The following is a 25,776-nucleotide window of genomic DNA, read 5'->3' on the forward strand; positions in this document are numbered from 1 at the left end:
TCACGCCTGGAATGAGAAGTTGGCCGCCAGCCGGATCTTGCCGCGGGAGGCCCGTCTGCTCGGACTCTCCGCGGACCTCACGGCGGGGGGGCGGGGCGGGTTGGCGGGCTGCTGGTCCGGGGCGGAGCCCTCCCCCTCTGAGGGGGGCGTGGCCTCCTCCGCAGGGGGCGGGGCCTCCTCGGCGGGCTGGCGGCGCTCTAGAGGAACAGATGGCGAGGAGGCAACACTGAGTGAACCGGGGCAGGAGCAGACGTTACTGCTGAGGAATGGTACGCTATGTTATCCACCGTCTAAAGTAAGACTTAACCGCTTTGTAGCGCTTTATCCTTTTGGTTGCGTCTTTGTTGTATTTGAGGCATCGTCGATATTGGGTGCATCACAATTAATATCCAATTACTTGTACTTTATTATTTTAAGTCAAGCAATCCGAAAGAAAATCAAGGCTGAGAAAATGAAGTGGAAATCAAACCGGAGTTTGAGTTCCGTCTCTAAAACTCAAGTTGGAGTTCTGTTCCTCAATCTAACAGAACCCCAAACCAGGAGGAGGGTGGGGGTGCTGACCTGTGCCGTGGGCCGGAGGAGGAGACCTCTCAAAGTGGATGAGGTCTGCGTGGGGGAGGAGCCCGGCGGGGCGGGGGTGGAGCTGGGGCGAGGGCAGGCAGGACGGCGCCGGGCCACACAGCAGGTCCAGCGGGGAGCTGAGGTAGAGGAGCTCCGACTCCACCACCACGTCGTCGTCCCCGCCTGACACACACACACACACACACACACACACACACACACACACACACACACACACACACACACACACACACACACACACACACACACACACACACACACACACACACACACACACACACACACACACACACACTTTTAGTTGACGCTTTGATCCGAAGCGACTTACAAAAGGTTCACACACACATTCACACCCCGACGGCGGAATTGACCGCGCAGGGCGACAGCGAGCAGTGAGGGTGAGGTATCTCGCTCAGGGACACTTTGACAATCTACTCTAAGCTAGGAGGAGCCAGGGAATCGAACTAGGAACCTTCCTGGTACCAGCCGACCCGCTGTACCTCCTGAGCTAAGCTTTGCCCACCCAACCAACCACACTAGGATTAGCTCCCAATGGGCATGTCATTCCCCTCTCCCCCCCGTCTTTGTGAGGGGCTACATTTCCTTGTTAAATGCATTTCGTTTTCCAATACTGTTTTTAAACCGTCAAATTACTTTGCACGTTTTAAAAAAAGATGCTACATATAAAGGAAGTTTATATGCAAGCTGTTAAGTCAACAGTGCAGGATCGTATGGAGAGGAAACATCAAACCGTCCCCAGGTTATTAATCCCCATCAAACTTGACAGCAGGCATTTAGACAACCCCGATTTAAAACCCCTTCTAAAACGTAAACCCCTGTAAGGTGAAGCTCTATTGTAGCGTTGTACGTGGAGCCTCCCAGGGCATTCGGTCAGGGGCAGAAGGAGGAGAGAGGATACCTGGGGAGCCGGTCCCGGAGTCGGCCAGGCTGGTGGGGCTGCTGCTCTGGCTGTCAGCGCCCCCTTCAGGCTGGGAGGGGTCTGAGGCCGCAGAGCTGGGCCTCGCTGCACACACACACACACACACACCACAACAACAACATCATGACCTGCTTTAAGAACATCCACCACCACTAGAAACCCTCCATGAAGACACATGAGCCACAGCGCGGGCAGCCAGTAGCCTATTGTAGCGGCTGATTCAGGTCCTCCATACCTTTCATATCGTTCTTCAGAACGATAATCCTCTTGTGGCCGTGACCTTTGATCCAGACCACCTGGCGGGGACAAGACGACAAAGGGTCAAAGGTCAAGCAGCAACAAACACCAACTTCTCCGATAAATCAGACACTTTAAGGCTTTGATATGCAAGACCAGTTTTTACAAGCCAGCCTATTTTCAAAGTTTGTAAAGGTTGAAAATAGACCGCTCGGCACCCCATAACCTCCTTCCCTCCCTCCCCCCTCTGTGATCTCTCCCGCCCATCCAAGCATGTCTTTTAAGTCATTAATCATTTGAACACGCCCACGGGGTGCGTGGGTGTCAACTCGCCGGTTGATTGCCCAGAAAAAGAGAAACCAGCAAGAAATGAAAGGCCGGGTTCTAGGTGCTAAATCAAGAGGATTCCTTAGACTCCACTGCGGAAAGGAGCCAATGAACCCATCTGACCTTCTAATTAGACTCCAACTAGACAAAATAACACGTTTTAAACTTTAAAGCACATGTCAAACTGAAACATCTTACATTTACGGCATTCAGCAGACAGTTAAGCGACTTACAATAAGTACATTTGTCAGAAGAATGAGAAACAACAATATATCTGTCAGTAAAGTGAGGATGTTCATAGAACCAAGTGCCAAGCACTAACCATCACTAGGTTAACCCATTCCCCGTACACAACAGAGAAGGCTAGGATAAGATACTTCTCTTCTCCACAGCAGTATTAAGGAGCAGCATGTCAAACCTAAACATCTTTATAGTAGTAGTATTTCCTCTACCGATAGTCGCATCGATAATTTCTCGATTACTGCCTAAAATGCAGTATCGGTTTGGGCAGGTACGCAAGTCTATGCGCCGATCAGATACCATCGGAGTCATCTCCGACACCATCTGAGTCATCTCCGATCTAAGTGCGTTCGAGCAACCAAGTCGGAAAAACATGGATGGACACGCTTAACTAGAAGACTACGAATGTATTATAATTATAGATCAGGCCTAAAAAAAAATAAAGTTTGGTTCCTGTTGGTTGTCAGTTGAGGTAGGGTTTTTTATTTTTTATTTTATTTTTTTCCAGCCGCAGCCAATGATAGGTAGGTTGTTTTCATTTAAAAACGAGAAAATTCGCTCATCCTTGTACAGAATGAAGAGGAGCTGTACAAAAACGTAATTATAGTTTGCATCAAAATTTATTTATTTTTTCTTTATTTATTTTTTTAAAGTTCATAAAATAATTTGGGTCGCACATAAATTTGCAGGGTCGGTCGGTAACCGGAACCGAACAAATTGTAATTTTAGGCCTCATAAATGTAAATTATCTAGTTCTGAAAAAAACCAACCACAAGAACAAGAACAAGGGCTGTCAGTAGTCCCAACGCTAGGGGCAGCATCTCGTACACTCGGTATCGGCCGATGCTCCGGTTCAGGAATAATAAAGCTATGGGAACGTCTGTAGTGGCATGAGGGAGCGCGGACCCACCTGGGGGACGGCGCCCAGCAGGTCGTCCACGCTGGCGTACCCGTAGGCGCGCGGCAGCAGGGCGCGCCCCGTGAACTTGCAGTAGGCCGAGGAGAACTCGGTGAGGAAGATCTGGTTGTAGTGGTAGGTGTGGAGCAGCCCGCGCACGCCGCGCGCAAACTGGTACAGGCGGGTCAGCCGCACCCAGTCCTCCCCGCGGGGGGCGCCCCCGCCGGCGGCCGGGGCGCCGTCCGGAACGCCGTCCGGAACGCCGTCCTCCCGGTACAGCTGAGGGGGGCGGGGTCAAAGGTCAGACTCAATGCACGGCAATTTATACGTTCCCGATTCAATTTAGATTCAGAATAAGTTGGAAATCGATTATTCCCTCCCCCCAAAAAAAGAAGCATACTCGGTCATTGTAATCTATAAGTGAGTATGCCTAAATGTACATGCCCTTTTACATTTGTCCATGTTATGATTATTACTTTTATGCTGCAAGTTTAGCTCAGGGACAAAACTATACAAAAAAAGCACAATGAAATGGTTAATTCATATTTCTGTCATCTGCATGTATTATTGAATCGATATCGAAGCAATTGGATCAATATCAAATCTAAATCGAATCAAGACCTAAAGAATCTAATTTAATTGAACTGTGAGGTACCTGGCAATACCCAGCCCTACTGGGAGCCATGGTTTGAGGAGAAGTACTTATTTTACACAAGGCCTTTAAATGAGAGCGTCACTAGAACAAAAAAACGGACGGATAAATGAATGCTAATGGGATCTTAAAAGGTGACGTATTACAGCACCAGGTGGGAGAGTGACAAGCCGCTTTGAAAATCGGCCTCTTCTGACATCACAAGTGGGCGTGTCCACCTAGATGTATAATGGGTAGATGAGCAACGTTTGCTACGGTCCACTGGGTAGACTGGTGGACTGGTCTATCCAGCACACATCCAGGTGGACACGCCCACTTGTGATGTCAGAAGAGGCACATTTTCAAAACAACTAGTAACGGCAAATCAAACTCACGAATGGTGGTATAAATGGTGACCTTTAAGAAGAGGTACTTCTTTTAAATTAGGCCTTTAAACAAGGAGTTTGTCTGTAGAACCAATGGATAAATAAATGAATAATGCGATCTTAACAATAAGACCGGATCCGATCCTAACGTTTGTTTAAGCTCAAAACTATGAAGTCAAGTTGAACACGGTCTCAGAACCTGATACTCAAACAGAACGCTCCACAAACAGCCTACAACAATCTACAACCCTAGGGTGAGGCCAACAATGAACATCTCACGTTACCTCAACACTATTATCCTCTCTACTCTAAAGCAAAGCGATTAGCCAGGGCATTGCATTGCATTGCATTGCAGTCTCCTCCCCCCCCACCCTGTTTCCACGCTGATCGTATACCCCCGTCCGTCTGATGATGATACCACTTTATAATTTATACTCTTAGTCCATACTTCAGCCTTTACTTTAGCATCTCTTTGTATTCCTCAGCACTACTGTGTTGTTATTGTATTAGTCTTCCTCTGCTGCTGTAACACAGGAGGTTAATAAAGCTGCATCTCATCTGATGATCAGTCCTTAAGGGACGGTCTCTCTCCCGCCCTCCCCCCCTCACCTCCACCAGGTAGGACAGGCCCCTCCCCCCCCCCCTCACCTCCACCAGGTAGGACAGCCCCCCCCCCCCCCCAGGTAGGGCAGCCCCCCCCCCCCCTCACCTCCACCAGGTAGGGCAGGCTCTTGAGCAGCTCGCTGAGGGACAGGAAGCCGTATTCACAGGGGTTGAGGGTGAGGGCGTGGGCGGCCAGGTAGCGCTCGCTGAGCTCCTCCACGCTGACGCCGGCCTCCTGCTGCTCCTCGGACATCAGCAGCATCAGCAGCTGGCAGGTCAGCAGGCGGAGCGACTTCCTGTTGATCAGCTGCACCTCGCGCTGCCCATCAGCCCCGTCCACCACCTGGGGGGACACACACACACAGAGACAGAGACAGAGTCAGAGTGAGACAGAGAGAGACACACACACACACACACACACACACACAGACAGAGAGACCACACCCAGAGAACGCACACACACACACACACACACACACACACACACACACACACACACACACACACACACACACACACACACACACACACACACACACACACACACACACACACACACACACACACACACACACAGTTAGCAACTTCCTGAATAGCCTGAACAATTTTGAAACAATCCCGTACACATATCCTTATGCATAATGATGAAAAATGTTTAATCATAAGCCATTTATTTATTGCTTTGTATGGAGACATGCTTGGGCGGCACAAGGCTTTGAGGAAGAGTCCATAATACCGACTTCCTGGTAGCCAGTGGGAATGATAGACCAATCAGTGAAGGATGTTTGCAATGCAAAATCACTTCTTTGAACGCTCCGATTTGATTATCATTTGATTATTAATGCACTGACGCGGCAAGGGCAGGGCGGGCTGTTCATATATCCACAACATCTGCCACCACGCTGCCAACAAGGCCTCCCGACTCATCCCGGCTCCCTCCTCGTATTCCCGACCGCGCGGTGCGGCGCGGCTCCCGTTACCTTGACGACGTGGCAGAGCTTGGCCAGCAGGGCGGGCAGGGAGGCGGCGTCGTAGTCCTGCAGCCGCAGGCCGTAGCCGAAGGTGCGGCCGTACTCGGCCAGCAGCAGGCTGACGGGCAGAGAGCAGTTCCTCTGGGAGCGCAGCAGCTTCACCAGCTGGGCCGCCAGCGCCTTCACACGCTCCACCTCCGTCAGGGAGAGCCCCTTCTCCTCCCCGCACTCCAGCACCTGGGGGGGGGGGGACAGAGGTTAGGAGGAGGGTCAGGCAGGGAGGCACACTTCACGGGACCACTCAGCATGAGAAGGCAGTGCAGGTTCTTACTGCAGCAAGGTATCTGTTTGGTACAATTTGGCAGCAGACGCTTTTAACTCAAATTGTACGTGAATTCAGACTCATTCCTCATTCTTGGATGTCTGCGTCTACAGGACATCCCAGCGTCCAGGCAGCGACGGATCCATCGGCCAATTAAAGTGCGTTATGCAAATACACGCAAGGACACTATCCGATGAAATCGCCCCTTGTATTACAACCCGGAAGAACACGTGGATACGTCAGAAAGCCCACATCCGTCGACGGACGCATGTAGTGTGAACGAGGCGCAAGGGTTCCGAGTTCAATCCCCAAACCCCTACACTAACCGGACCCCGTTTCAATACCCAGAACATTAGGCACTCGTTATTCAAATATCTAATTACAAGAACAACAATGAAAACAACACATTAAATCCCTTCAACACGATATAAACACCTGATTAAAACCTCCATACACGCCACCATACAACACGACACTCTTTGTACTTGTGATGACGTCCCAGAGGGGGGGGGGGGGGGGGGGGAGCTGCGAGGCCATCCACTCACCGTCAGCACCTCGGGGATGGCGTCAAACAGGTCCAGCAGCTTGGTGAACCCGTAGCAGGTCAGCTTGCACTGGCGCCCGAAGTGGTGGTGGTAGGTGGGGATGAACTTGCTGAAGGCCATGCGGCAGTGGGGCTGGTGCCGCAGCAGGTCCACCACCTCCTTCCCAAACTGCTTGGTGCGCTCCATCTCCTCCGGGGTGCGCTCTGGGGGCCAGAGGGCACGGTTAGAGACGTTCCCATATTGATACCGCCATCAGGAATTACCCCGATACTGCCTGAAATGCAGTATCGGGTATCAGCGAGTACGCAAGTCTGTGCCCCGATCTGATACCATAACGCGAGTTTACTACACGGGCAGAGAACATCAAACACTACGGTGTTATGCTGACTTCGTTAAGGTGGGAAGTCGGATGGGAAACACGTCTTCTCCGACCTAAGAGCGTTCGAGCAAACAAGTCGGAAAAACATGGATGCTCACGCTTAACTACTAGATTCCAAATTATTCCTAATTATTATTATGATTATGAGTGTAAATGACCTAGTTCTGAAAATGTAAATTGTCGACAGTAAGTGAACCGACTTTACATTGCTGTCATGGCAAGAGAACCCTTCAATAAGAACAAGTGATGAGTTACAAGGCTGAATGATCTATCGGTATTTACTCGGTATCGGCCGATTCTCAAGTTCAGGAATCGGTAAGGAAACATTATTCGGAATATTGGAACATCTCTACAAGCATGCACTGCTAGTTCGATCCCCAGCTCCTCCTAGCTGAGTGTTGAGGTGTCCCTGAGCAAGACACCTCACCCCAACTGCTCCTGACGAGCTGGCTGTCGCCTTGCGTGGTTGACTCTGCCGTCGGTGTGTCAATGTGTGTATTAACCGATGAGTCGCTTTGGATAAAGCATTAGCTAAACGCTCTAATTATAATCTCTAGTTACAATATGGAGTAACCCCCCCCAGAGAAGGAGGAGACTATGAAAACACGGACCATCAGTGTCCTGTTAAGAAGACGAGCTGGAACTGCAGGTCCAGACATTACCCAACCGAGCTGCAGATTGAACAGGTTGAACTAAAAGCAGCCCTTTCCCTGAGGCGTTATCCGTGCGTGTGTGCGGACCTCTCTTGGGGACGGAGATGACCAGGTGGGTGTCTTGGCGCGTGAGGGTGACGGTGGTCTCGGGCATCTCGTTCAGGAGGTCCATGAGTTCACAGACACCGTAGTCCATGACCCGCCAGTCTCTGGAGAAACACCTGAAGGGAGGGGGGGGGGGGGGGGTGAGAAACACGTGTACAGTCAACCAACCAACCAGCAATAAAACCATACAGATGTCACCAAATTAATAAATCGTGTAACCAAGATTAATAATTGAAGCAACGTCCAGAAGGCTGACTACAGCGGTACGTAGGCGACTTCACCCAAACACACAGGTCTCAATCTCTGGATGCGGCAATAAAGTCAATAGAAAAGTAATGCAGCTAATGTGCTGAACAAGCAAGACCATAGTTTTTATCGTCTCGCTGGAAGACTCCAAGGTTGTCAAACAAAGCCCGTCCATGTGCACACTTTTATGGTAACAGTAAGGATGTTCATAGAACCCGGTGCCAAGCGCTAACATCGCTAGGTTAACCCGTTCCCCGTATACAACAGAGACAGCTAGGGTAAGATGCCAAGTACTATTTTTAAGTGCATCTTTCTATTTTAAGTGAACTATCCTTCATGGAGACGGGTTGGAGCTCAGTTGGAGTCTGGCTGCAGAACAGAGCACTGACCAGTGGTAGGCCTGCATGAAGTCCTTGATGGCCACCTGCTTGCTGGCCTGGAACTTGAGCAGCTTGAGCAGGTCCTGGGTGAAGCGCTTCACCTGGGCGCGGTGCGTCAGGGTCAGCAGACGCTTGGCGCCCATGCCCAGGATCTGAGGAGCACCAACACGACACCGTCAGACTAATATTACATATATACTAGTGCTGTCAAGCGATTACAATATTTAATCGCATTAATGCCATAGTTGACTCACGATTAATCGCAAATGTTTTTTCTATGCTAAATATCCCTTGATTTCTTTGTCCCATTAATTGTTCTCATTTTAATGCTCTTATCAACATGTTGAAGTGCATCGGCTTGCCTTGTGCAAATGTTTTTTATTGATAACAACATTGGTATATACTGATCAAAACAAGACGATACAAAAAAAAGCCTATAGTGCAATTAAACGATGAACATACAAACATACTGCCTTGAACATAGCAGTCAGGCTACTGCTTCTGTTTTGAGCCAAAAAAAATAAATATATATACATTTAGTTAATCGCGCGATAAAAAAAAAAGACGGCCCTAATATATACACATTACAGGTCATAGCCGGTGAGAAAGTAGCACAGGACACCGGGTTACAGATCAGAGTTCTGTAAAACAATATGATTTATGCATGACAGCATTACTCAAGCCTTAGTTATTAGGGAATAAGACTGGACGGAATATTCTGCCCCATACACTGATTAACACGGAATGGTAGAAGGATCCGGAAAGGAAAAACAGGCAAGCCAAACTCTGATGTTCAGTTATTTATTACACGATTAAGTTATGAGTTCAATAAATAACTGCTTACTACAGCCAAGGTTGTGTCAAGAGCGAATAAAGGCGTGATGGCGGAGTGAGTGCGTGTGAGTGAGTGCACGCTTGGGGGTGTGTGTGTGCGCGTGTACTTTGGGGTGTGTGCGTGCGTGTGAATGTGTGCTTTGGGGTGTGTGCGTGCGTGCATGCGAGTGTGTACTTTGGGGTGTGTGTCTGTACTTTTATGAGTGTGTGTGTGTGTGGGCACGTGCTTGCGTGCGTTGAGTGTTTGTGTGTGTATGTGTGTGCGTACCTGCAGGACGTGGGGGACGGCCTCCAGCAGCTCCAGCAGCTTGGGGTACCCGTAGTCAGAGACGCGGCACTGCTTGGCGAAGTGGTGGTGGTAGGAGGGGATGAACTTGTGGATGGGCAGCAGGCAGGCGGGCTGGCTCTTCAGCAGGTCGATCACCTCCCGGCTGAACTGGATCAGCTGGGGGTTCCCCACCGGGCTCTTGGACCGCTGGACCCACGGCTCTGGGGACGGAGGGCGATGGGGGGGTGTGGTTAAGGTTAACCCGAGGCTATAAACTAACCATAGTTCAGTAAAGACTCAAAGATCACCCCACTGGGTGGGAGGTAAACGTGGACACTCATTTGAGGAACTTAAACACAGAGTGTGACCCCACCCTGTCCTCGGGAACTAGGAACAGTCTGTACTTTACATGAGCTCAACACAACTTGCATCGTTGTCATGGAGACACATTTGCATGTTTTCCTTAAGACTCTGAACTTAACCACCCCTAGTACAAATAAGTGACCTTAAATATGCTTCTTTCTCAAACATTTTAGGTGCGCAAAATCTGTTTTCCAAAAATCAAATAAAGGGTATTTTGGAGCACAGTGTTATCTAACGACATCATTAAATTCAAAACCCCTAATGCAAGACAAATGTAGTGCGAAATGATCAGCAGAAGTCTTGTTCACCAAACCTGTGAACTAAAGTCAGGGTCAGAGATAGGATTACGGTCGTTGTTGTCGTGAGCTACCAGAGTTGGGGGCGGGTGGCTTGTTGTGGATCCACTTGATGACCTTGAAGCCGTTCTGGGCCGTAACCACGGTGATGCTGGGGAGGCAGGTTATGAGGTGCTCCAGAGAGACAGCGCCCTCCTGTGTCTCATCGCCCAGCTGCAACGGGCCGAACTCTGCCGCATAGCATTCTGGGAAACTGAGTCACACACACACAAACGCACAGTAAGAATCCAGTGGTCTTTTCATCTGCCCCAAAATGAAACCAAAAAGTGTAAGAACTACTGCATAATTAATGTCAGGGACAGTAGTACATTTACATTGAGGGCCATTTAGCAGACGCATTTAGCGTTTTAGTAAAATAAGTCCATTTGTCAGAAGAAGGAGAAACAACAATATATCTCTATCTGTACAGTTAGCATGTTCATAGAACCAAGCGCCAAGCACTAAGAATGATTAGTAATAGGTAATAGCAGTAGGATGATTAGAATTCTATATGAATTCTGGATAAAAGGTTGTAGGTTAGAACCACAAATTACAACGGTTTTCCTGCAGGCTTCCTTCAGCAAGCCACCCTACGTCCTCCTCCTCATCGCCCCTCCCTTAAAGCCCTCCTGATGACCCTACGTCCTCCTCCTCATCTCCCCTCCCTTAAAGCCCTCCTGATGACCCTACGTCCTCCTCCTCATCGCCCCTCCCTTAAAGCCCTCCTGATGACCCTACGTCCTCCTCCTCATCGCCCCTCCCTTAAAGCCCTCCTGATGACCCTACGTCCTCCTCCTCATCGCCCCTCCCTTAAAGCCCTCCTGATGACCCTACGTCCTCCTCCTCCCTCCCTTAAAGCCCTCCTGATGACCCTACGTCCTCCTCATCGCCCCTCCCTTAAAGCCCTCCTGATGACCCTACGTCCTCCTCATCTCCCCTCCCTTAAAGCCCTCCTGATGACCCTACGTCCTCCTCCTCATCGCCCCTCCCTTAAAGCCCTCCTGATGACCCTACGTCCTCCTCCTCATCGCCCCTCCCTTAAAGCCCTCCTGATGACCCTACGTCCTCCTCCTCCTCATCTCCCCTCCCTTAAAGCCCTCCTGATGACCCTACGTCTTCCTCCTCATCGCCCCTCCCTTAAAGCCCTCCTGATGACCCTACGTCCTCCTCCTCATCGCCCCTCCCTTAAAGCCCTCCTGATGACCCTACGTCCTCCTCCTCATCGCCCCTCCCTTAAAGCCCTCCTGATGACCCTACGTCCTCCTCCTCATCGCCCCTCCCTTAAAGCCCTCCTGATGACCCTACGTCCTCCTCCTCATCGCCCCTCCCTTAAAGCCCTCCTGATGACCCTACGTCCTCCTCCTCATCGCCCCTCCCTTAAAGCCCTCCTGATGACCCTACGTCCTCCTCCTCATCTCCCCTCCCTTAAAGCCCTCCTGATGACCCTACGTCCTCCTCATCTCCCCTCCCTTAAAGCCCTCCTGATGACCCTACGTCCTCCTCCTCATCGCCCCTCCCTTAAAGCCCTCCTGATGACCCTACCTCCTCCTCCTCATCGCCCCTCCCTTAAAGCCCTCCTGATGACCCTACCTCCTCCTCAACTCCCCTCCCTTAAAGCCCTCCTGATGACCCTACGTCCTCCTCCTCATCTCCCCTCCCTTAAAGCCCTCCTGATGACCCTACGTCCTCCTCCTCCTCCTCCTCCTCGCCCCTCCCTTAAAGCCCTCCTGATGACCCTACGTCCTCCTCCTCATCTCCCCTCCCTTAAAGCCCTCCTGATGACCCTACGTCCTCCTCCTCATCGCCCCTCCCTTAAAGCCCTCCTGATGACCCTACGTCCTCCTCCTCCCTCCCTTAAAGCCCTCCTGATGACCCTACGTCCTCCTCATCGCCCCTCCCTTAAAGCCCTCCTGATGACCCTACGTCCTCCTCCTCATCGCCCCTCCCTTAAAGCCCTCCTGATGACCCTACGTCCTCCTCCTCATTGCCCCTCCCTTAAAGCCCTCCTGATGACCCTACGTCCTCCTCCTCATCTCCCCTCCCTTAAAGCCCTCCTGATGACCCTACGTCCTCCTCCTCATCGCCCCTCCCTTGAAGCCCTCCTGATGACCCTACGTCCTCCTCCTCATCGCCCCTCCCTTAAAGCCCTCCTGATGACCCTACGTCCTCCTCCTCATCTCCCCTCCCTTAAAGCCCTCCTGATGACCCTACGTCCTCCTCCTCATCTCCCCTCCCTTAAAGCCCTCCTGATGACCCTACGTCCTTCTCCTCATCTCCCCTCCCTTAAAGCCCTCCTAATGACCCTACGTCCTCCTCCTCATCTCCCCTCCCTTAAAGCCCTCCTGATGACCCTACGTCCTCCTCCTCATCGCCCCTCCCTTAAAGCCCTCCTGATGACCCTACGTCCTCCTCCTCCCTCCCTTAAAGCCCTCCTGATGACCCTACGTCCTCCTCCTCGCCCCTCCCTTAAAGCCCTCCTGATGACCCTACGTCCTCCTCCTCATCGCCCCTCCCTTAAAGCCCTCCTGATGACCCTACGTCCTCCTCCTCATCGCCCCTCCCTTAAAGCCCTCCTGATGACCCTACGTCCTCCTCCTCATCGCCCCTCCCTTAAAGCCCTCCTGATGACCCTACGTCCTCCTCCTCATCGCCCCTCCCTTAAAGCCCTCCTGATGACCCTACGTCCTCCTCCTCATCTCCCCTCCTGATGACCCTACGTCCTCCTCCTCATCTCCCCTCCCTTAAAGCCCTCCTGATGACCCTACGTCCTCCTCCTCATCTCCCCTCCCTTAAAGCCCTCCTGATGACCCTACGTCCTCCTCCACCTCCTCATCGCCCCTCCCTTAAAGCCCTCCTGATGACCCTACGTCCTCCTCCTCATCTCCCCTCCCTTAAAGTCCTCCTGATGACCCTACGTCCTCCTCCTCATCTCCCCTCCCTTAAAGTCCTCCTGATGACCCTACGTCCTCCTCCTCATCTCCCCTCCCTTAAAGCCCTCCTGATGACCCTACGTCCTCCTCCTCATCTCCCCTCCCTTAAAGCCCTCCTGATGACCCTACGTCCTCCTCCTCATCTCCCCTCCCTTAAAGCCCTCCTGATGACCCTACGTCCTCCTCCTCATCGCCCCTCCCTTAAAGCCCTCCTGATGACCCTACGTCCTCCTCCTCCTCATCACCCCTCCCTTAAAGCCCTCCTGATGACCCTACGTCCTCCTCCTCATCGCCCCTCCCTTAAAGCCCTCCTGATGACTGAACAGTGACGGGCCCCAGCGCGGGGGTGTACCTGAGGAGGGGGAGGGTGCCGTCGTGGGACTGCAGCAGGCCGTGGACCTGGGGGGCCATGGCGCTCAGGGACATCGCCACGAAGGGGATCTGATACGAGTCCGGGTCGAAGTCCGCCTCACTGCGTGACGGATAAATACACAAGGTGGGCTTTGAACACCAGCTCGCACACAGCAGGGTTTTTGTTCATACGTTTCAGAATACAAACCAGGGGAGGGAAATTGGACGAATGAGTTCATACGGTAAATGAACTGCATTTATCCAACACTTTCCCAACCAGTGGCCACTCAACGCATTTTACAATATCGCCTCACATTCGCCCGTTCATGCACACATTCACCCACCGACGGCTGAGTCACCCGCGCAGGGCGACAGCCAGCTCGTCAGCAGCAGTCAGGGTGAGGTCCTTTCTCAGAGACACCTCGATACTCAGCTAGGAGGAGCCGGGGGCCACACCAACAACAACCTCCCGGATACAAGTCAACCAGCTCTAGCTCCTGAGCTACTGTTGCCCTACTGTCTCACCCGCCCACCCACCCGATCCCTCACCCGCCCACCCACTGTCTCACCCGCCCACTAGGGCTGCTCGATTATGGGAAAAATCATGATCCCGATTATTTTGGTCAATATTGAAATCACGATTATTCAAACGATTATTTTTGAGTCTGAAAACATTTTTGTTGAACATATTTATTCAGCATGTCTCTCCCAAAAATAACTTTGTAACTGAGAACTTTGAAATTTCACCTTAAATATGTACACAAAATGGTCAAAAAGAAAAAATGTCCAATCGAAAATAATATACTGATATGTATCCAGCTGTTCTGCCCTTTCTATAAAACATAATTAAAAAATAAAAAAATAAAAAAATTGAAATCTCGATTATGTTAATTTTGTGATAGTTTGACCCTAAAATCAAAATCGCGATCAAATTCGATGAATCACCCACCCCTACCGCCCACCCACCTGAAGTTGTGCAGTGTGGAGTGCTGCTTGCAGACGGGCTCGTGGTACTCCAGCTCCTCAAAGACCACGGGGCTGCTGCAGGCCGAGGAGGACGCCTCCTGGGACTGGGAGGACCCCAGGGGGCTCTGCCGGGCCTGGCCCCCCGCCACGAGGCACACCAGCCGGGCCCCGCCCTGGTCCCGCACCGCCACCACCTCCGGCAGCCGGTAGAGGTCCCCCACCGCCAGCCTACGGGAGAACCTGCCCCGCAGGAGAGAGGCGTGGTGAAGATGTGTTCGGACACCAGGGGCGATTCTAGGTTCTGACTTTTGGGGGGGCTCAACCCCAGGAAGTCACAGGGGTATATGAAGTATATAAAAATTCCTGTCCAAGATTTTTTTTTTCCACAACCTTTATTTTCTTAGTTACTATGCTGTTGTATGTCTAAGCCAATAACTGGCAATGTCAGCTAAATAATGCAGTTCTGAACCACTAAAGGGATGAAAGGAAAAAAGACTGTTTGGATGAAGGAATAATAAATGGATGTGAACTGTAAGAACAAATTTGAGGTATATTACATTTCCTTTGTGTAAGTTTCACTCAAAAATGACCATATTTTCCTGAATAGGTTACTGAAACACATTGGTACAACATGTACTAGAATAATAATATGAGAAACAGACCACTATTTCGGGAGCACTAAATTATGTCGCCTCACTTTCATGGACCCATACAATTTTAGAAATTGTATCAACATAGTTTTATAAAACTTGCGATGCAAAAAAATCCACAAGTACAACATGTACTAGCCGGATACTACGAGAAACCGACCACTATTTCGGGAGCACTAAACTATGTTGTCTCACTTTCAGGGACCCATACATTTTTATAAAACTTCTGATGCCAAAGAATCTTGTTTTTCTGATGCAAAAAAAAAGGGGTGCTAATTTTCAGTTTAAAAAAAACCGCCGGCATTATTTAATCAGCTGAGGGCGTTTTCATTGCCATGACAATGTGAGATAATCAACAAGTACAACATGTTCTAGACCAGTGGTTCTCAATTATTTTCTGTCATTCCCCCCCTAGGAGACAGACATTTCTTCACACCCTCCCTGAATTGAAATAGCCTACTATTGAGACCCTGCTCATATTTATTTATTTAGATTAATAAAATTAGCGGAGATAACATCTGGAACAACTTAAAACTATTTCCAAGTTCAGTTTATTAACTCAATTTGTAACATTTAAACAAGACTGCCAAGTCTGTGTGAATCTCATAACAGAGATACAATGATTCACTGGGGTTCGCATTTAATTAAAAATATTTGTAAACAGTAAACCTTGGTCACTTGTCAGCTTCATCAGCTTTTTCACTTTAAAAAAAAAAGATATATGTTCATCTCTCAAGCATGAATAAAGACACCAAGTCCCTCTGTCATGACTTTGTAAGATCAAAATTCTTGTAAAACTTCTGACCCTTGGTATTATGTTTATTCAAAATAAAATAAGTAACTTATTTAAATAATTAAGACAAGGCTCTGCCGACTAAAACATGAAGCAATTCAAGAAGAGGCATAGATGAAATCGCCTTGTGGTCAGCTGTCATTTAATAGACATCCGACAGATTATGTCAAGGTTTTAAAATGATTATTATTATTATTACCAGGTCATGTTATAACACAGCTGGAAATCGTGGATTTTCTGATAAAGACTAGCTAGCCTCTTTGACAGACAAAACAGCAAAAACTATGTTAGGTGCGCTCGTGCTGCATTTTTGGTTTTGTCAAACAGGAGACACCCACCCACCAATCAGGGGTTAGAGATTCCTGCAGGAAGGTTGCGCTCGATTTCACTAGCCCATTTGAGCCTGTTCATTAGTGTACAGCATCCATCCTCTCATTGCTTGTGTAAAAAAACCCTGTAGAATATTAGATTTGAGGACGAAACGATAGGGTGGGCCAAGGCAAGTTTTGGGTGGGCTTGAGCCCACCCAAAATAGGTCTAACTTCGCCACTGTCGGACACCATTCAGAGCCTCAGTTTGACCCTTGATTTGCGTCTCTACGTTGACTTTGTATGGAGTTGTGTCGCCCGTTCGCATTTGGTGTGAACGCACCTTAAGAGCTCAGAGCTCCGCAAGGAGAAGTCCAAGGGATTGGCAAAAGCTTATTTATTATACAGTTCCAGACAGGTTTCAGGAATGCTCCCCAATAAAACTATAATATTGGTTAACCAGATGGTAGTCAACAATAGATGACACACGTCATGATGGGTTATGGACAAATACATACGTTGTTTCGTCTTCAGCATCTAAGCTCTGTCTCCTACTCCTTGCACTGTTAAGCCACCCTACCTGTTCCTAGCGTTATCCAACATAAACCTTTGTGCCTGGTGTATACCGGTCACATAAGCAGCATGGATCCCCTTATGCATTCTTCTACTTGATGAGAACACAGGAAACTCTGTCCTTTAGGTAAATATTATTTGATCATTGAAATGTGGGGAGACGTAGCGGTTAGAGCTGTCAAGCGATTAAAATATTTAATCGTGATTTATCGCATTAATGTCATAGTTAACTCATAGCTAACGCGATTAATCGCAAATTATTTTTCTATGCTAAATATCCCTTAATTTTTTTGTCCCATAATTCTTCTCATTTTAATTATCTTATCAACATGGTGAAGTGCATCGGCTTGCCTTGTGCAAATGATTTTTTATTGATAACAACATTGGCATAAACTGATCAAAACAGGACGATACAAAAAAAGAGCCTATAGTGCAATTAAACGACTGCTTTGAACAAATGTCATTTGAACATAGCAATCAGGATACTGCTTCTATGTTTTGAGCCAAAGAAAAAAAAATATATATATTATTATTTTTTTTTATAAATAAAACAATTGCGTTAATCGCGCGATAATTTTTTTAACGCCGTTAAAATTGGTTTGCGTTAACGCCGTTAATAACGCGTTTAACTGACAGCTCTAGTAGCGGTGCCTTCTCAGTTGGAGCTCTTGACCGGTCCAAGGAGGTCCGGGTAGAGGCGCACTCCAACAAAGGCCAGTTAGAGAAAAGGAATGCGAAACTAGAATTTTCCCATTACAGTTAACTCATTCCCTGTATACAGCAAAGATAGCATTGTATAGCATCTTATTCTAGCCAAGTAGTAGTTTTTTAATCATACAATGAGTGCGCAAGAGGGGTGGCGTGTAACATCAGGTCAGTTACCTTTTCTCGTAGAGCTCCGTGAACTTGGACAGAGGAAGGCAGTTGGCGGGAGCGTCGTGGAGAATCCCGACGATCTCAGAGCTGCACGATAACAAAGGCACGGATACGATTACTCGTTTTTTTCGTCATTTTTAAAAAACGTTAGGATGATCATTTGCAATTACTCCATGTCATCCTTTTTATCGTTTTCCAAATTAAAAGCTGAACCAGAAACCAAAGAGTTATACACAGAACCCGTCCCTTGACGGGGGTCCGACAGGAAGCCGGGCGGTGACGTACCCCAGGGCGGCGAGGGGCTTGCTGCTTCCCCCGGTGGCCAGGCACACGTGGATGCGCTTGCCTCCGATCTTGTAGCGCTGCAGAGCGCTGACGGCCAGGATGGCCTGCTGCACGTACACCATCTGCACCGCTGCCTTCAGCTGGTAGTCAGTGTGGGGGCTGAGCTCCACACAGGTCACCTGACACACACACACACACACACACACACACACACACACACACACACACACACACACACACACACACACACACACACACACACACACACACACACACACACACACACACACACACACACACACACACACACATTGAAGAATGTAAACGGCAATGCACCCTCGCAGTTTAAAACGGGTGTCAATTCTCCTAGAATTAGGAGAGATTGAGTAGAGTAATATTTAATTAATTGTTTAGCACATTGCATTTCAAAAGTTCTCCCTAGCAACAACAATCAGTGAAGCCTCAGTCTGTAGAGGCTCAACACTTGCACAACACTGCTCGGTATGTCCTTGCATGGCTGTCCGTGCTTTGTGCCAGGAGGAATGGTATGTTCTGGGTAAATATAATCCCCCAGGGAGTGTATGAGCACCTGGTATGGGGGGGGTCCTGGCGGTCATATCTACCTGGTATGAGGGGGTCCCGGGGGTCATATCTACCTGGTATGAGGGGGTCTGAGGGGGTCCCAGGGGGTCATATCTACCTGGTATGAGGGGGGTCCCTGGGGGTCATATCTACCTGGTATGGGGGGGTCCTGGGGGGTTATCATATCTACCTGGTATGGGGGGTCATATCTACCTGGTATGGGGGGGGTCCCGGGGGGTCATATCTACCTGGTATGGGGGGGTCCTGGGGGGGTCATATCTACCTGGTATGGGGGGGTCCCGGGGGGTCATATCTACCTGGTATGGGGGGGTCCCGGGGGGTCATATCTACCTGGTATGGGGGGGTCCCGGGGGGTCATATCTACCTGGTATGGGGGGGTCCCGGGGGGTCATATCTACCTGGTATGGGGGGGTCCCGGGGGGTCATATCTACCTGGTATGGGGGGGTCCCGGGGGGTCATATCTACCTGGTATGGGGGGTCCCGGGGGGGTCATATCTACCTGGTATGGGGGGGTCCCGGGGGGTCATATCTACCTGGTATGGGGGGGTCCCGGGGGTCATATCTACCTGGTATGGGGGGGTCCCGGGGGTCATATCTACCTGGTATGGGGTGGTCCCGGGGGGTCATATCTACCTGGTATGAGGGGGTCCCGGGGGGTCATATCTACCTTGCCGTAGCGGGAGAAGCAGTGTATCAGCGACTGCTGCAGCTCCTTGCGGGACATCCGGTAGTCGAGGTTGGAGACCTGGACCTCGGGGCTGTCCCGCAGGCACTCAGCGGGGCCGTCCGGAACGGGGCTCCGGGGGCCTGGGAGGAGAGGGGAGGAGCGGCCAGAGAGGGAGGGGGACGCGCTCCTAGAGGGGGGGGAGGGATCAGGTTAGGTCTCTGAACCGCTTGGAGCGCTGCCATCGTGACTCAGAATGACATCACGTTGAGGACGCTTATCAGACGCTTTGACTTACAATAAGACCATTAGTCAGCAGGAAGAGAAGACACACTATATCTCTGTCTGTGCAGTAAGGATGTTCGTAGAACCAAGTACTAACCATCACTAGGTTAACCCATTCCCCGTATACAGCACAGATAGCTAGGATAAGACGCTACACAATGCCAAGTACTATTTTTAAGTGCAATGATGTACAACATACAATAATTACGTATATTAAGTACCAGGACGTACAACATACAACAAGAGCGTAAGAGGGGTGTGTGGGGGGGGGGTCAGAGTTGAGGAGGTGTTTGGAGGGGGTCTGATGGGATGGTGCAGTCACAGTGGGCATCACGAGGAGGCCGGTGGACCCACCTGGAGGACCAGGAGCCCTGAGAGGCGCCCAGAGGGCTGAAGCTGCGGTGGAGGCTCAGCTTGCTGAAGGCGGAGGGTGTGCTGACCAGGAACTCGGGGGACCCCCGGTCCCCTCGTCTCGAAGGGGACTCCACGGTCCGCCGAGGGCTGGAGCTGTCTCCCCTGGGGGACATAGAGACACGATGGTCACCACTGGCTAACCGTGGGCCCAGAAGTCCGGGGGGCTGCACAGAGCCGGGGCCGGAACCAAGAACAGAACGGTTCCACTCCGGAGATATTCTACAAGATGAGTGCGTTTCCAATTCCAATTTATTTGTTCCCGATTCAATTTAGATTCCGATTCTTTTGGAAATAGATTATTTCCATTAATAATAAAATAAATAAAGCAAAAGAAGCATACTCATTGTATTCTAGAACCGAGTATGCCTAAATGTACATGCCCTTTTACATTTGTCCATGTTATGATTATTACTTTTATGCTGCAAGTTTAGCTCAGGAACTATACAATGTTGTATTCCAATACTATACAATGTTGTATTCCCTTTTTGCTCATTAAAGCATAATGAAACGGTTAATTCATTTAGAAAATGGTTAATTCTAAATAATATTTAGGTATTTTTGTCATCTGCATGTATTATTGAATCGATATCGTAGCAATTGGATCGAGAGCAAATCAAAATCGGATGGAATCAAGACCTAAAGAATCTGAATTGAATTGAGAGGTCCCTGGCTGTACCCAGCCCTAGTGGTTCCCCACCCATACCTCCTCCTGAACATGGACTCTCCCATGAGCCCGGGCTTGGGCAGTCTTCCCAGGGCGGGGTCGGCAGCCCTCCGGGGGGGCGAGCTGCTGGAGGCGGTGGTGGTGGGGCTGCAGGCGTTCTCCAACAGCTGGAAGACCGTGTTGGGTGTGGCGTCTACACCACCCAGCTCCTGCAGCGGGCCGGGGGGAGCAGAGAACAGATTCAACGGGGGGGGGGGACTGTGAGCGGTCCTTTGGGTTGTGGCGGTAGACGACGGACTATCGAGGGGGGGGGGGTCAGCTCGGGTTGGTTAGAAGCAAGCAGGAAGATGTTAAGGAAAGGCAGAGCAGAGACGGATCACACGAAGAAACAAACAAGGCATTTGACTGCAGGGAAAAAAAATATTTTGCATTGGAATGAAGGAGAAGGAGAGGGTACAAAAAAACGAACGCACACAAGGAACCAAACCAAGGAATGACGGACGCTACATGCCATGCACATGCCTGGATTAGACAAGACGACTCATGTTTAGTAGGCAGCCACATGCATGCTAGCACAGCCAGGGCGCTACAGCCACATGCTAGGCTTGCTAGCACAGCCAGGGCACTACAGCCACATGCTAGCACAGCCACATGCTAGCACAGCCACATGCTAGGCTTGCTAGCACAGCCAGGGCCCTACAGCGACAGCAGCTCACACAAGCACAGCACTGGGTTAGCGGGCGGGTCGGCACAGAGGGCAGTGGGAGCCGGCACTCCCACCGGACGGCTGCTGACCTGAGGGGATGGGGCCACGGGACCACCGGGCGGCCCGCTACAGCCCCTCCTGGGACTGTAGGGCCTCTCAGCCAGGGGCCCCGACGTCTGGCAGGGCCGGGCCCCCTGCCGCAGCCTCCAGGGCGACCTGGTGGGCTCCAGGGGCAGAAAGGAGGAGGAGGACATGGGCGGGGGGGGGGGGGGGGCTGGCGGGGCCCCCGGGGGCGCGTAGGCGGCGGGCGGGGCGGCCAGGGGCGGAGCCTGAGGCGCAGGCCGGTGCACGGGGCCCGGGGCCTCGCCGCCGCCGGCCCGGGTGCCCGCCACCGGGGAGAAGGAGGGACGGATGAGGTGGCCGAACACGTCCTCGTTCTCCATGCGCTTGCAGGCGCGCTCGGCGGCGTCCAGGCTGCCGAAGCGCAGCACCGCCGTGCCCCGGGACACGCTCAGCACCTTGCCGCCGCAGTTGTCCGACAGCCGGCGCAGCCGCAGCTTGACGGCGCCGCGCAGGCTCTTGTCGCAGGCGACGGGGAGGTTGTGCACATAGAGGTTGCTGAAACTGGGCTGGTGGGGGGGGAAGGAGGAAGACACAGCGTCCCGTGCGGGGGTTGGGTTTGTGGGTTTTTCTTGTTTTGTTTTTGTTTGAACATTAGCAATGTGTGACGCACAGTTGTAAATAGTTGGACAGGCAAAGATGAGGGGGACGGACTTCCCGTCAGGGTGAGAGCGGACCTCGAGTCAGCGTTTCGTTCTGCAGGACCACACCCGGTACGAGTCCAGAGTCCAGTGAGATACAACAGCCCCACGGCCCTCTCAACTTACCTCTTTGATACTTTCACTTTCTCTAACTGCTACTTGTTGATTGTGCCTTTTATTTATATTTTGAAGGTATATTTGAATAGGGACGGATACAGTCATCTGATGTTTGCATCTGTGTTTTTAGCCAGAGTTAATTGACAAACACTTTTCCCGTACCCTCTTGGGGTGGCCGGGGATCAAGGGCTCCAACTGAGGAGTCCCCGCTATGACCCCCGTCCCTTCATGACATCCTGAGGAGGTCCACCTATTGTCGACCACCGTCTGGTTAACCAATGCGATGGTTTTACTGGGGAGCGGAGCTGTCCTCAGCATCCTGACGCCTGCCTGCCACTGTATACGAAGTCCTTGCTTTTGCAAATACCTCGCATTGCATTAGAGACGCAGGCCAAACTCATATCTGAGGCCTCCGATTATTGTATGTTATTCAGTCCCTCCAGAAAAATGTGGCATTTTTTTTGTGATTGTTGCGGCCCAAAATCCTTGATTATGCGGCACAGTTCTTAAAAAATGTGATGAAATATGCAGCATATTTATGCAATTTTATGCTAAGAAATTGCGGGAACTTGCAAAAATTGCAGGAACGTGCGAAAAAATGCGGGAACAAATTGAACTTCATAACGTTCCCATAGCAACAGGGGGAAATGGCTGCTCTTGTGTGAAGTAAACACAACATTTTTCAACTTTCTGCTCAGATACATGTGACTTTTTTAACGAAAATGCGGGTATTATGAAATCATGCACGCCCCGCATATTTTGCGAGGAAATCGGCAATTTATGCAGTGAAAGTGCGGCATATGCATGAATATGCGAACTTTGGCTGAATATGTGTTGAATTATGCAATCGCATAATCGCGTTTTTCTGGAGGGACTGGTTATTATATGTTTATTTCTTTATTTTAATTGTATGTTTATTACAAATGCAATTGGACTAATTGCTATACATTCGGATGACTCTTCATCCCTAAACGGTTTACACAGAAACGATTGGAACGGTGGCAAAACAATTCCCACCACCACTTCCCCTCAACCTTCCCAGCAGCAGCAGCGCTTGGTGGGGCGTTCGGGGGGGGTGGAGTGCGGGGGGGTGGGGTGCGGGGGGGGCTCACCTGGGACTTGAGGGGCACGCGCAGTGGCAGGTCGGCTGTGATCTCCAGGAAGGGGACCTGGCGGTGGGCGTGCTGCAGCAGGGCCGGCGAGGTGTGCGTGCCGTGCACCAGGATGACCTGGAAGCCATGGCGATGGCGCAGGTCACTCAGCTCGCTGGCAAAGTTCACGTCCGCTGGAGGAAGGAAAGAAGGGGGGGGGGGGGTCAACACACAGAAGACATTTCCATCACCGACCCCGCGGGGTACTGGGGGGACAGCCGAGGACAACTCAGAGTTGTTCCCAAACCGATACCAGTATCGGAACTGCTTCCGTCGCGGCCTAAAAGGCCGTATCCGGTATCGCCGAGTACGGTTTATGCACTGATCTTGTACAATCACATGACTAGCTCATGTCCTACACAGCGCGAGGATATCAAACAGTACGGTGTGATGCTGCGTGCGTAAGCGGTCAGAGGTGGAGTGTTGGAATGGGAAGCGCGTTACCGCTGACCTACGTGCGTACGAGCTACCAAGTAGGAATACCACGGGTGCCCACGCTTAACTACAAGAATATACAGGTCTTATTATAACAATTATAGACTATGACGGTAAATGATCTAGTAATGAAAAGAAAATTCTCAACAGTAAGTGCATCGCTGTCATCATAAGAGAACCCGTCCATAGGAACAACTTCTGTTAGTAGTCACATTGCTAGTTGCTGTGTCGGTATATACACTCGGTATCGGCCGATACCTAGGTTCAGGAATCAGAATCAGTATCGGGAAGGCAAACATGGTAGGGGGACACGTCTACTCACAGGACACTAGCACCACGGTGGCAGGGGCTGCATGGGTCTCTGCAAAGCGGCGCAGACTCTGGCGGAGTTTATCGTCAGCGGCGTTCTTGGCAGTGGCGTTGATGTGGGCAACGGTGACCTAACGAGGGGGCAAACAACGGTTACAGTCCACGTGCTTCTGGGTCACCCCCTCGACCCCCCTGAGCGCGCGTGCGGCCCCCTGGAGGGCGGCGTGGCGGCCGTACCTGGCAGTTGTTGAGGTCCTGGATGACCGTCTTGCACTCCTTGCTGATGTCACAGACGCAGATGAACTCGGCCTCGCGGTGGCCCTGGAAGAAGCGCCCCCGAAGCCGCTGGACCACGGCGGCCGCCGAGCGGCCGCTGGGCACGCAGCAGTTCTCGATGTCCCAGAACACGCCCACGGGGGGCGTGTTCTCTGGACCGCCGACGTCAGGGGAGCCTGGGGGGAGGAGGCGGGGGTTAGGACTCATGGCCTTAGGCGATGGAAAACTACCGTTATACGTTTTAGAGTGCCAATGGCAACTACAAACGTAAATACATGCCTCCCCTTCCTCCTTTTAACTATTCCTAGGTTTAACTACCTACCTATTTTAGTTTTTTTGCTACCCATTCTATCCTATTCCCTCTTATCGTTTGATTTTTTGCTAAACTTTTACTTATATACGTTCTTATGCAACAATTTTATTTTGAGTAGACCCTGTAAAGCGTATTTGAGTATTTAGAAAAAGCGCTATACAAAAGTCTAACGCATTATTAATATACAAGCAGTTCATCTTCAGTTCATCTCGAGTGCAACTAGCCTCCAAAGCTCAACGTAGAAACCAAATTAAAGTTTTGTAAGGTTTTTATGTGTTCATGTGCGAAGCAAAGAGTGTGATATAACACATAAGCTAAATCATAAGTCATGATTAGATATGCACTGATCACAGTTAGGTTGACATGATGTTTGCCCTCCCGTGGGTTCTAGCTCCTATCCAGAGGTGCACCTGCTGGTGAACTCCACTGACCGAACGGGTGTCCGGCCTTGCCCAGGCTGTGGTGGGGGGGGCGCAGCCGGCCGTCCGCCGCGGTGCCACAGCCGTTACACATGGGGAGGGGGGGGGGCCGCAAGGACAGGTGGGGGACCACGGGCCACAGCTTATCCGACTCTGGCAAACACCCATTCACGGGCTTCACACGCATAGGAAGACATCCATTAGAAAAACAACAACATGGCCAACAATTCAATATACCAACGTTTAACCCACCACGTGCACATCCAACTGGCCGACAGTGATATTACTTGACCCGTACACCAAAACAGAACTCCCCAGTGAATAAGAGTAATTCCACCAACCTTCAACAGACACTCCTGGCAGTAGTGAGACCCCTTCAGACAAACCATGCATTCTACGCTGGGGTGCCTAGTCTGAGGGCCGTACTGGGCCGTGCTGGTGGGTGGGAGGTCACCGTGAGGGAGGGGTCTCTGGGTCTCTGCGAGTGCGTGGCCACAGCCGGCGCCGCACGGGCAGTAGCACCCGGAGGAGCCGTGCAGGGGGGGGGGAAGGGTGGACAGAGGGGGGGCCAGAGGCACAGAAGGAGTAGTAGTAGAAGAAGAAGGAGGAGGAGGAGGGAGGCTGGCTGGGCTGCCGGACAGAGGCAGGTTGGAGTAGGGGTGGAGGAAGCCCGTGCAGCAG

General features: G+C 50.9%; 1 protein-coding gene across 1 annotated transcript; it reads right to left on the reverse strand.

The window, feature by feature from the left end:
- Window positions 1-25,579, reverse strand: LOC130380145 (meiosis regulator and mRNA stability factor 1). Its single transcript, XM_056587326.1, has 24 exons — window positions 25,108-25,579; window positions 24,325-24,539; window positions 24,101-24,218; window positions 23,305-23,477; window positions 21,404-21,943; window positions 20,648-20,817; window positions 19,885-20,046; window positions 19,249-19,435; window positions 17,978-18,156; window positions 17,699-17,779; window positions 14,493-14,732; window positions 13,528-13,647; window positions 10,281-10,459; window positions 9,548-9,768; window positions 8,455-8,597; window positions 7,802-7,935; window positions 6,683-6,885; window positions 5,825-6,052; window positions 4,951-5,187; window positions 3,237-3,503; window positions 1,758-1,818; window positions 1,502-1,606; window positions 562-744; window positions 1-197 (listed from the first exon to the last, which is right to left on the reverse strand). Exons 1-24 carry the CDS (start codon window positions 25,280-25,282, stop codon window positions 1-3), a joined length of 4,518 nt encoding a protein of 1,505 aa, XP_056443301.1. The 5' UTR covers window positions 25,283-25,579.
- Between the last annotated feature and the right edge of the window lie 197 nt (window positions 25,580-25,776).

The sequence above is a fragment of the Gadus chalcogrammus genome, chromosome 3 (assembly GCF_026213295.1).
Source record: "Gadus chalcogrammus isolate NIFS_2021 chromosome 3, NIFS_Gcha_1.0, whole genome shotgun sequence".
In the NCBI taxonomy this organism is placed as follows: Eukaryota; Metazoa; Chordata; class Actinopteri; order Gadiformes; family Gadidae; genus Gadus; species Gadus chalcogrammus.